This window comes from Mangifera indica, chromosome 9 (assembly GCF_011075055.1).
Source record: "Mangifera indica cultivar Alphonso chromosome 9, CATAS_Mindica_2.1, whole genome shotgun sequence".
NCBI classification, from domain to species: Eukaryota; Viridiplantae; Streptophyta; class Magnoliopsida; order Sapindales; family Anacardiaceae; genus Mangifera; species Mangifera indica.
The window spans coordinates 9,189,943-9,201,977 of NC_058145.1; the positions used below are offsets into that span (position 1 = coordinate 9,189,943).

General features: G+C 32.8%; 1 protein-coding gene across 1 annotated transcript; it reads right to left on the reverse strand.

Annotated features, from left to right (window-relative positions):
- Positions 1–857: 857 nt before the first annotated feature.
- LOC123226394 (lysine--tRNA ligase, chloroplastic/mitochondrial) lies at positions 858–8,561 on the reverse strand. Its single transcript, XM_044650906.1, has 14 exons — positions 8,303–8,561; positions 7,677–7,895; positions 7,114–7,225; positions 6,825–6,933; positions 6,269–6,326; positions 5,894–5,962; positions 5,123–5,230; positions 3,887–3,979; positions 3,631–3,735; positions 3,254–3,460; positions 3,030–3,124; positions 2,094–2,184; positions 1,477–1,653; positions 858–1,175 (listed from the first exon to the last, which is right to left on the reverse strand). Exons 1-14 carry the CDS (start codon positions 8,510–8,512, stop codon positions 1,083–1,085), a joined length of 1,746 nt encoding a protein of 581 aa, XP_044506841.1. The 5' UTR covers positions 8,513–8,561; the 3' UTR covers positions 858–1,082.
- Between the last annotated feature and the right edge of the window lie 3,474 nt (positions 8,562–12,035).

Consider the following 12,035-nt stretch of genomic DNA (forward strand, 5'->3'; position numbering starts at 1 on the left):
GACAAACCCACGCCCTAATGTTATTGATTCAATGGGCAAAAGTCCAACACACCCCCCCCCCCCCCCCCCCCCCCCTCAACACCCTCTGACTTCATCGTTACTACATGCAATCTTCTGATAATACATCTTCATTCAACAAGCATGGGAACATTGTACCATTAGTCCATCATGTTATCGGGTTTTTTGTCCATATGTTTCGTAATTCGTTGGAAGACCCAACCCAATTCCTTAGGCGGAGTTCTAATTATTATACAACTAATCATGATTAATTATCTTCTTAATCAAGTTTATAAAATATAAAAATATAACCTGTTGCTATCCAATTTTCTCCAATACAAAGAATTGCTACCATATCCTAAAACACTTAAAAAGAGGCAAATTTAACAGAAACATATTTCTGAGTACACCTACATATTCAGAAAAAAATGTCACTGCAAGAGCAATACCTCATCTTGTAAAATTTTCAAATCTTCAAGCAAACATCAATGGGCAAAATACAGTTTGTAAGAATCACACTTCTAAACCTCAAGTGGGATTATCCAGAAATTCTATAAGAGATTTAACATTATTGTGAGTATCTAACTTTGAGAACACATAAGGTTCACATTTCATTTAATTGCACAGAGAATATCGTCTAATCAATGAATATCTAATAGCAGACCTTCAAAGATGCTGTACCAGTTTACTTAGCTGTGGCCCTTTTTCTGCTCTAATATCGTGTGTTTTCTTTTTTGGTAGTGCTATGTGCAAAATTTTTATGCACAACTTTGTACATAAACAATGACATGTCATTATATAATTAAAAAGTTAAAAATTAAAGATAAAATAATACCTAATCACATAGTGATACATCATTATTTGTATATAACTTATAGTTTTATTGCCTTTTTTTGTTTTTAATTCAATCCACACAACAATAAGAAGAATCTCAAGGTACAGCCAAAATTTTCCTGCAGGTGAAGCATTATACAAAAGATAAATAGCACCTGCCATTCTGTCTGAGCATATCAAAATCCTCTTTCAAAGTCAACATCTTTAGTGAAGCATTAGAAAGCTAATCTCTCCGACCAGTTTCTGTAATACTACTGCTGAAGTTTTAGCACAGGGAAGGCAATAACATCTCGAATACTGGAAGAGTTTGTCAAAAGCATCACCAGCCTGTCGATTCCAAGTCCCTGAAGGATGAATTATTTTCAGCACAGTTAGATATGACAAAACACATATCACAAGATCAACTTGACAGTTAACTATCAATGTCCCCAAATATCTAATTAAATTTGTCTGGCATAGATTGCTTGAAAACAATGTTCAACTCTGTTAACATGCCAACAAATTGAAAATATCCTAGATCATCTCACTCAAAAGGCAATGCTTAAACAACACAATTTTGAAACAGATGAATTTGAGAGAAGGCGGTCTTGCAATTGTGGTTAGACAATCTGAAACAATCAAATATAAATTCAAATGCAAACATACCATCCCCGAAGCTGGAGGCATTCCATATTCCAAAGCAGTTAAAAAGTCATTGTCAATAGTAACTTCATATGAGTTATCATCATATTTCTTCAAATCTTCCTTTCCACCTGATATTTCTGAAACAGCTGTTGCTCTCTTCTCATTATGCTGCTTCACTTGTTCTTCTAAGCGTGACCTCTGCCACAATATATATTTACTGACAATATCTTGCTATCTAAGTAAAAGCAATGAAGTTTTGTATTGCAAAAATGCCCACTAATAGGTTCAAGTAAAAAATTAGTCAACTTGGCACTGGCGGCCAATAAGAACTTAAACATAGGCATCAACTATTGACACCATCACCAAGATCCCATTGCTAGATTTTAGTTTAGTAGTACAATGGTTAGTATCCAGGTTAGAAGCCTTGCATTAAATCTACAATATAATAAGCAGGCTTGTATCCTGTAAACCATTTTTTAATATACAGAAATCTTCGACCTTTTTATTGATCCACTAACAACCACATTATCATAATTCATCTGCAGTAATACCATGCTCATCACTTATATAATGGTTAATCACAGTTTAATACTCCAACTCAAGGTGGTAGTAGCCTAATTTAGACTGCATCAACTTACTTGGTCCAACGGATCAGTCAACTCAGAGAATGCATTGGCCAGTTCACGACCAAAGATGAAGAGTTCAAACCTTTCGGTCAAGCTTGCATGTCTGTTTTGGAAAATAAAAAATAAGAAGATAACAAGCAACATATTTTAATATAGCATACTCCATCCAAGAGTACAATGTTCACTGCATGAAAACGCACAACCTTTTCACCTCCACAGATATTTCTGTTGCATCCAAGTGATCCAAGGAAATTGAATATAACATTAGAAATAGTAAGACAACTAAGATTTTAGAGATCTTCATAGGTTTAAGAAGATATAAGTTGGTCATAAAGACCAACTATTTCTACTAAAACCAAGAATTGACTATAGAGAGAGAAAAGAATAACTAATTTTAGATTTCCATGCCATCAACTCTTTGTGCAAAAATCTCACACCTAGCACATGGATGTGATCGATGTAGATCAACAAAATGATACACTACAAGGGAAAATTTTAGGAGACAACAATTGTAGTAGCTAGGGGTGGATTCAAGTCGAACTGAGTCGAGCCTCGGCTTGAAGGAAGTTCGGCTCAAGTTTGGCTATACTACCAAGCCAAGCCACAATCGACCAAAATAATGTAGTTTTGATGTGTAGGCCAAAACAATGTTGTTTTAGTTTATTTGAATCAAACTTTTCTACGCTAGCGAACTTGGAGAGCCAAAGAACCTCAAACTCGAGTTTGAGCTCAACAATACAAAATCCTTAGGCTGGAGCTTGCTTAATTAGAGCTCGTTCGAGTCGAGTTGGCAATCAAGCACTACCCAACTTGGCTCAAATCAACCCCCAGTAGTGGCCCCATGTTATATAATAATAGATCAATGAAGTACCTTCATAGTCAATGGACTTAAATGTAAAAAAAATCAACAAATAACAAGAAATATATATACATACACATGTTTTGTACCTTCGATGTGGTTTTGCTAGGGGAGAGATCTCAATAGGATAGTCTAAAACAAATGTTGGTTGCAAGAGCTTTGGTTCTACAGCAATTTCAAAGACCTGGACAGGAAGGCAACCAAAAGCTGCTGAGCTCTGTGTAAAGAAATAATCCAACACTAGAAATAGAGCACACTAAATGAAGAGTTAGAGGACATATATCAAAGAATACAAATAGCAAGAAAGATTTACCTCATTAAGGAGGTTACCAAGAGAAGGGCTTGCTTCAATGGCAGATTTGTCCTTGTTATCAATCCCAGCCCCAAGTGCTGTCAAAGTAACCTCTTTAGCAACCTTGAGATCATTTCCCAACTCATTGAAATCAATGCCAGTTGTATCCTTCACAAGATTGTGCATGCTTTCCCTCCTCCATGGCCGCTCCAAACTTATCTCCACCCCCTGAATAAGAGAATTTCATCATTCTGTAACAAACTTATAAGCATCTAGTACTAATAGTTGAAACAGTTAGAATTTCCAAAACTATTGCAAGAAGTGACTAATAAATGAATAGCAGAAAGAAGCAAAAACTATATTTTATCTCATGAACCACACTGATAAAGGACATCTACCTGGTAATCAATGGTAAGCTTCCCATGAACAGCAAGTGCACAGCGAGTAATAATTTCCTCTGCCATGTTCATCATGCTTTCGTAGTCAGAATATGCTTCATACATCTAAAATCAAGCTAATAGAAGTGTTAATCAGAGTTTTATTCAATAGAAATGGAACTTCAAGATGCAGTATGAAATGAAATAATATATCCATTTCACACAAGACAGACTGTCAAAAGATGTACTGGATCAAACAAAGCAACTTAATGAATACCTCTATGGTGGTAAATTCAGGATTATGGCGAGGGGAAATGCCTTCATTTCTGAATATTCGACCAATCTCATATACCTTTTCAAATCCTCCAACCTGTCAATACACGATTCAAATTTATTCGGGCATTAATCCTATCCAAGCAAAACATTAGAATCCACAGTACCTTTTTTTTCCAGGAAAAAAAAACAGAGGTTTAGCAATACTGAGAAAGAGCTCGAGACAAACAAGAATCTGAAACAGGTTACACATAATCTTATTCCTCCAAAACCTAAACTATCTAAAGATGAGAACTGTTGGCTATCCCTCTAGAAAAGTTACTATTATCAGGGATTTTGAGAAAACTCCTGCAATACAAAATTAATGGATAAATATAAGGCCCTATGTAGTAGAAAAAAACTGGTGCACTATTCATAGTAATCTTTGTAAGGACATTGTTGACAGCTATGCAATAGCTGATTTTTAGGGATGACTAACAACTATGTAATAGCTAATTTTTAGAGATGATTGACAAACATGTAATAGCTGATTTTTCAGGATTTTATCATTTTAATATGTCATAATGTTAGGGCTGTATTAATGCATAGTTTTTAGTTTTTTTACTGTAAAGGTATTTTTCCTATTTTAGAATTCTTGTATATATAAATAAGGATGTAACCCAAAGTAATATATGACAGAATTTTTTCTCTTCCTCTTCCTATCTTATTTCTCACAACAGACATGATTCCCCATATTTGTTAAAGGAAAAAAACCCTACAAACTTGAAGACAAGGATGATTGCATTTTCCCCCTTTTTCTCAAGAAAAATGTCTTAATGAGAGTGGAAACAAAATTGTTCAATGAAGCATTTTGATTCATTTTTGCTGTAAAATATTACTACATCAGATTAATGAGAGTGGAAAAAATGAGCTTAATCAAATTCACTTAACCAAATACCATTTTAATCATATATGAGGCCTAAGGTAATTTTCCTGGATTATGTGCATAAAGTAAGGAGGGCGTACAGGACAAGTAATAAACCAATAGTAGAATGGTAAAAGATAAAAGAGGAATATATGAGACAGTAAATTTCATGTAATATCCATCCCAAAGCACAACATAATCTACACTAAAGGTCTTTAATAAAAACATAGACTTATATCTTTTAAACCAACAATTTTCAATGAATCAATGAGAAATGGGATGTCTAAGACTAAAGGTCTATCATAGAGAATGGGATTCATATGTATAGAAACTCACCAACATCCTCTTCAAATGAAGCTCAGTTGCAATCCTCAAATAGAGATCCCTTCCAAGTGAATTATGATATGTAACAAATGGCCTTGCTTCAGCTCCACCAGCTGCTCCCTAGTTGAACAAATCAATTAAAAAGCAAGTTCCAAAGACTAATGATCTTTACACCTTTGAATAGAAGTACTCAATAAATCATTATTAAATTAATTTATGGTGTAGGTCCTCTAGGATGCAAAGACTTTCTGCCAACACCTGCCCAAGTAATGAATTCACTAACAGCTTCCAACTGTCTCACACATTTTTTTTCCAGTAAAAGGATGATGTAAAACAAAAAGGACTATTTTTTAAATTGTTTCAGAATATTAAAATGCAGAGTGCCATCTATTCCACATAGAAGAGAACATGAAAACCAGTCTTTTAAGTCCCAACAAGCAAAACCTAATCATTTCCCAAGAAAGTCCCAAAATGAAAATCAAACTTGACTCCCAATCTGCTCAAGCTCTTAAATGGAGTGAAATTTGAAGGGGAGTATAATCTTTCAAAAATGCATAAGGCTTTTAGGTACAATGGCACTTCAGGTTAAAATATCTTTTATGCATATCTTAAAAGTTAAATGTGACTAAAATAATATCAATAGGCAGTTTTTTTATAATAGGAAGCAACAGACAGTTCTGTCTGCACTAAAATAAGAAGGTGATATGATCAATGATGTATTTAACCAAATACGAGGAAAATGAAATGCAGTAAAGTAAAACAAGCCTGAATATATCAACGAACCTGTAGAACTGGAGTGTCAACTTCAACAAAACCCAAAGACTCCACTGTCTTGCGTATCTCTGATACAATCTACTAAAAGAAAGGCAAAGGAAGAATGAAATTTCCTAGCATTAGAGCATAAATAATTTCAACATAAGAAAGAAAAGGATAGTTGTATTAGGGGCCAGTACACAAAATGAATGCCTATCAAAACAAGGACTAACATTCAAAAAAGTAGCTTTCTCATTGTTTGATGAGCAAATGACGGACAGTGTTTTAGAATGTACAGTGATTACACATCTTCCACTATATGTCAACAGCAAATTCACACTTACAAATTGAAAAAAGAGTGGAATAAGATTTCCATGATCACATGGGACAAAGAAAACAACTCACCTTTGCTCTTTTCCGAAATACATCAGCTACTGCAGGATTCGCAATCATATCGACATATCTAAACACAGAAACTATCAACTTCTTAGAATAAATAAGCAAACAATGAAGATCTACGTAGAAAATGCAGATGTGAAAATGGTGTTAAGATATTCAACAAATTGCAGAGTTTGTCACACGAAGATATAGAGGAAAAAGGATTAAAGATACAGAATTAGGATGCCCGGCATTCCTTGGCATCACATCTTAGATTGATTACACAATTATCATAAAAAGCATAGTTGCTAAAATATTTCCATAGACTTGTCCAAGATATCTTTCATCTCAAAAACAATCATACACAAACATCTACTATTTCCAATCGTACAAGAACTTAGATTCTTAATCAAAAAACAATTACACAAAAATTAATTTTTTTGTCTAGTTTTTACCTACACAAAGGAAATTGGTGAAATGACATTACATCTCCACATTTACTTTACTGCAGAATTAAGAAACCTAATTTACAAAAATCAGAGGAAGTAAAGATAAAAGGCATACAAAATGAAAATGAACTCACCTTTGGCGGTATCGTTTATCCACATCAATGAGACCATGATACTTGTCAGGTAGTGGAAGAAGAGATTTTGTGAGAATCCCAAAAGATTTCACAAGAACAGAAAGCTCTCCTGAAGAATTGACAACGATTTTAAAAGAATAATGTCAATTAAGGCAAGTAGCATCACAGCCAGTAATCATGAAAATAAATAGAACAATTAAATCCAAAGTTTAGAAGGTCGGGGAAGAAGCCCTGAACCAATTCACTTCAGGGTAGTAAATTCCCCTGGAACTGCAGTTGGAAACTTTACCTTTCTCTGTCCTTTTCATTGAACCAGTAGCACCCAGTATATCACCAATATCAACAAGTGTCTTTAACTGATCAAACTGATCATTTAAAAGACTTTCCTTCTCACAGTAAAGCTACAACAAACAAAACAAGTTTCACTTTTTCTGAAAGCATTAATTAAAGAAAATATATTGCATGTCATAATTTGTTTCTAGAAACAATCCTATCTATTCCATGTCTAAATAAACCCACAAAATAAATGAAAAAAACAACCAGAAACTACATGAGGCATTTAAATTTCTTCTCCTCGCTTGACTACAGAAAATAAAAAAAGCCACTACTGTGAACCTAAAGAAACAAGGCTTTTGTGCTTTATCCAGATCATAAGCACATATTCTATTTTAAACATATAAAGTGCAAAATTTATGTAATCATGAAAATAACCAAAAGCAGCCATAAGGGTATAATTGCAAAAAAAAGGAAGTCATGCAACAGTAAATAAACATTGATAACCAACCTGCACAAGACTTATATTCAAATCATAAATCTTGATAATAACAACTGAGAAAAAGAAATTTAACAAACCTGAATTGTACCCGAGTCATCTCTTAGTGTCAAAAAGGCAAGCTTTCCAAATGTTCTACGAGCCACAATTCTCCCTGCCACAGATATGTTATCAGACTCATTATTTGACTCTTCACCATTTGCTAAATGACTGTATATCTCTTGAAGCTGATTAGCAGTATGAGTCCTATCCCACTTATAAGCATAGGGCTCTAACCCTTTGCTCCTCAACTCCTCCACCTAAGAACAAAAACAATCACTGTTAAAAAATTAACAAAAATATCAGCTTGTTCACTCACTAGTTTTGATTCCAGAAATACACATAAGTTGGCAACCCCACTTAAGTTTTAAAGCTCAAGTTATCATCTAGTGCTTTCTTAGCATGAACTTCTGTCTCAATTAATATTTCTCTTATCTTTATTAATAATTCGATGAAATTACTCAAGCTAAAAGCATATATTGATAATCTTTACGGAGCCAATCACTTAACTAGTCAACATTCGTTCATATTTAAAGAAAATGATTTGAAATATTCTTTTAGAATTTAAAAAAAAAAAAGACTAAAACTTTTTTAATTGTCAACACAAAGACACAATCAAAAATAGGAATGCGAAATTGAGAATGGAGTAAAAAACAATCACACAGACCTTTTTGATGCGAATGGCGCGAATGGCATCGCGGTCCGAAGTGGGAACAGACGCAGAGGAAGACCGGCGGTTTCTGTTCCGAGTGGTGGTGGTGGGTGCGGAAGAGGAGCAGCAGCGGACGAGAGTGTAGGACGTACGGCGGCGGATGAGGTGGCGGAAGCTGATTGGTAAGGAAGAAGATAGACTGCTGCACAGCTTCAACGCCTCCATGTTTGCTTGCTTATCTCTGGTCTTGCTCTAGTGTTCCTCCTTTTATATTTAAGCGTTCCGGGGTATTTTAGGCCACCTCTAAAATTTGGTGAGACAAAGGAAATGGTTTAGATAAATTTGTGGAATATTAAAGATGGTGGTTTAGATTCTAATTTTTATTATATTTATGAAATTTTAATTTATTTAATATAATAATTATAAGTCTAATCATTATAATTTCATTTTTTCTATCTAACAAATATAGGTGAAGTTTCATTTATTAAAAAAAAAAAGTCTGTAGGTTTGCAAAAACAAATATTTACATTGGATATTAATTAAAATAGCTATTTTTTAAATTTTTTATGCATATATAATCATTTTTTTATTAGGCAAATATAACTATTTTTTAATTCGATTTTGTCTTTAAAAAGAGAAGACTCTGGATTTAGGATTGGTTGGATAGATTAGCTAAATCGGTCAACCAATTTTTAAAAATAAATTGATTCGTCGGGTATTTGACCGACTAGCCTACTATCCAATTAGTCAATTTGTTAAAAATAAATTAATTTGTTAGGTATCACCTAACCAACATTTCTATTGGCAAAGTCATTGAAAAATTTCATAATTTCATCGCATATCTCAATTTTGACTGGATAAGTTTTATATTTTGATTGGATAAGTTTATGTTTAACAAGGTAAGCACAAAACGTAAAGATATTTTATATATTTTATGTTTTAAACTATATATATATAATAGAAAAAAAAAAGTAACTATATATATACAAGCAAAAAAATTTTTAAAAATGTTATTTTAATTAATATCCCCATTTACACCCTTATATTTGCATACATTTTGTGAAAGTTATTTGGGCATAGAAACATAGTGTCACAAGGCCGCTCAAGAGCTGCTGACACTTAGTACAATAACTAATAGATTTCTAAATTATAATATGTTTTTTTTAATATTATAAAATATTTATCATATTTTTAAATATAAATAATATATATTTAAACAGGATAACGATACTCCCTTTTCAACAATCATAAAAAATTTTAGGCTTTTATTAGAAAAGAAGAAAATGCGCCAGAACTTGCAGATGGTTTAAGAGCAAAGCCTGGTGTTGGTTGAAAATTAGCAGAATCTGTTCTCGCGTGAAATTAGAGGCGATTTTTATTAGAATTTTAGGTTGGGCCCGGGCATGAGTTTGTAGTTAGATCGGGTGTGCTGCAGTTTGGATTCACTAGGCTACTGACAGAAGAGTTATTGGGTCGTTGGTTCTAATTATTGGTTATTTGGCTTGGAGAAACAAAAATTGGACTAGTATGTTGGGAATATGCATAGCAACCTGGGTTGTCTTGGGCCTTAAGGTAGGTTCTCCTGGGTCAAATTCCATATTTTTCATTGATCGCAAAGTTTTTCTTCTCCACTTGAGGAGCACACATCATCATCTCTAAAAAAACCTCTAATGATAATTTAATCCTAGAGGAGAGTAAATAAAATTATTAAAAAATTAAACACAAAATTTATTGAACTTAATTTTCACTCAAGATTTCACAAACAAAAACAAATCAATAATCAAAACATAAAGTGAAAGATAAGAGTTTGAAAAATGCTCAAAAATTTTAGAGTGCTAGAAGTTTTTTGTCTCAAGCCTTCTATGTCTACTTCAAACAACCAGCTTGAATAGGGGTGTGCATAATTTTATTCAAACCATAAAACCAAATCGAACCGTTCAAAAATTACAGTTTAATTTAGTTTGGGGTGAAAATTTTTTAAAAAACAGTTTATGGTTTGAGCAGTTTTCAAACCGAATCAAACCGTAAACCATATATATATATATATATATATATACATATATGAATATTTATTTATATAAATATTTTATATAATAAAAATTATTAAAACTCTACTTACCCCATTATTTCTTTCCAGCCTTTTATCTCCTCTATCGCTCTTTTCTGCCACTACAACACTTCTCTTTCTCCCTTGCTTTATTTTCTCCTCTACCACCATCTTTCTTTCTAGCCTTGTCTCCTCGCTAGAAACCATAGCTCTATCACCATCTTCTTATTCTTAGTTATCATCTAAAACATCGATCAACTCGCCTCAACTCATCGTCATTGCCGATAAGTCATTAGTTTACACATTAATGATTTGGGATCTAGTAAATTTGAGTCTTTAAAAAGTAAATGCTCATATTCTCCTTCAGTTTAATGATATATATATATATATATAGTTTAATTTTTTATGCATATATTGCTCATAATCTCTAGTAGATTTCGTTATTGTCACCATAATTTTTGATGTATGAAACCTTTTAGTTTAATTTAAGAGCCATTTATGTGTCAAAGATTGTATTTCTGAAAAACTAAATTCATAATCTCCTTTCAACAAATTGGAAAATATTATTTAATGTTTAATTAAACTTTAGTTTCAAGCTAGCTTGATTATGGGTTTTTGTTTGTAAATATTGACATGTATTATGGGTTTTTGTTTGTAAACATTGACATATAATCAACCGAATGTATAGATGTATAGGTTAATCTCCTTAATTAATGTTAGTATGATATTATCTAATGTATAGTTTATCTAATTTTGTAGATGGAAGATATCAATAATGAGTTCCCGTTAGGAGAGGGAGGAACTTCATCTTCCTTACCTCAAGTAGATAGCAATGATAGTGGTTCCTTAGTAACAAAAAGAAAATTTATGAAGGAAAGATCTAAGGTATAGGAGCATTTTACCAAGTTTGAATCTAATGGGGAAAGCAAATGTAAATGCAATTATTGTGGTCAAGTGTACAAATGTTCTTTGAAAAATCTTAGAACAAGTACACTAAAAAATCATTTGTCTAGGTATAAGAAAAATCCTTTAAATAGTGTGGATAAAATAGACCCCAAGCAGAAAATATTGAATTGTAATGTTGTTGAAGGAGAAAGTGCAACTGGTAGTGTAAATCCGAGGAAATTTGATCAACTTTCATTAAGGAAAACCCTAGGAAAAATGATCATAGTGGATGAACTTGCTTTTAAGTTTGTTGACGAGGAAGGGTTTAAGGATTTTTGCAAGGAAATGCAACCTAGATTTCAAGTTTCATCTTGTACTATAATTAGTAAAGATACTTAAGATTTTTATAAAGGGACAAGAGAAGTTAAAAAGATTTAAAAGAGTAATTGTAATAGGATTTCCCTTACCATTGACACGTGGACATCTTTATAAAGGATTAATAATATGTGCATCACATGCCATTTCATTGATAATAATTAACAATTGCATAAGAAAAATTTGAATTTTTTCCCTATCACTAGTCACACCGATCAATCAATTGGGAAGGCAATTGAGAAATGTTTGCTTGAATGGGGTATTGAAAAAGTTATGTCTATCACAATTGATAATGTCAAGTCTAATGATGTTGCTATGAGGTATATAAAGAATAAAATAAAATATTGGGGTGAAAGTGTCTTAGGGGGACAATATTTGCACGTGCAGTGTGTTGCTCACATTGTCAACTTGGTTGTTACGTATGGTTTAGAATTAACAGAA

What these genes read in the sequence shown, in the direction of transcription:
- LOC123226394 (XM_044650906.1), bottom strand. Translation starts at nt 8,512, where the DNA reads ATGGAGGCGTTGAAGCTGTGCAGCAGTCTATCTTCTTCCTTACCAATC. An exon ending in GATAAACGATACCGCCAAAG is followed by an intron (nt 6,327 to 6,824) that starts GTGAGTTCATTT and finishes TTCTGTGTTTAG; the next exon opens with ATATGTCGATATGATTGCGA. An exon ending in CTGAATTTACCACCATAGAG is followed by an intron (nt 3,736 to 3,886) that starts GTATTCATTAAG and finishes GCTTGATTTTAG; the next exon opens with ATGTATGAAGCATATTCTGA.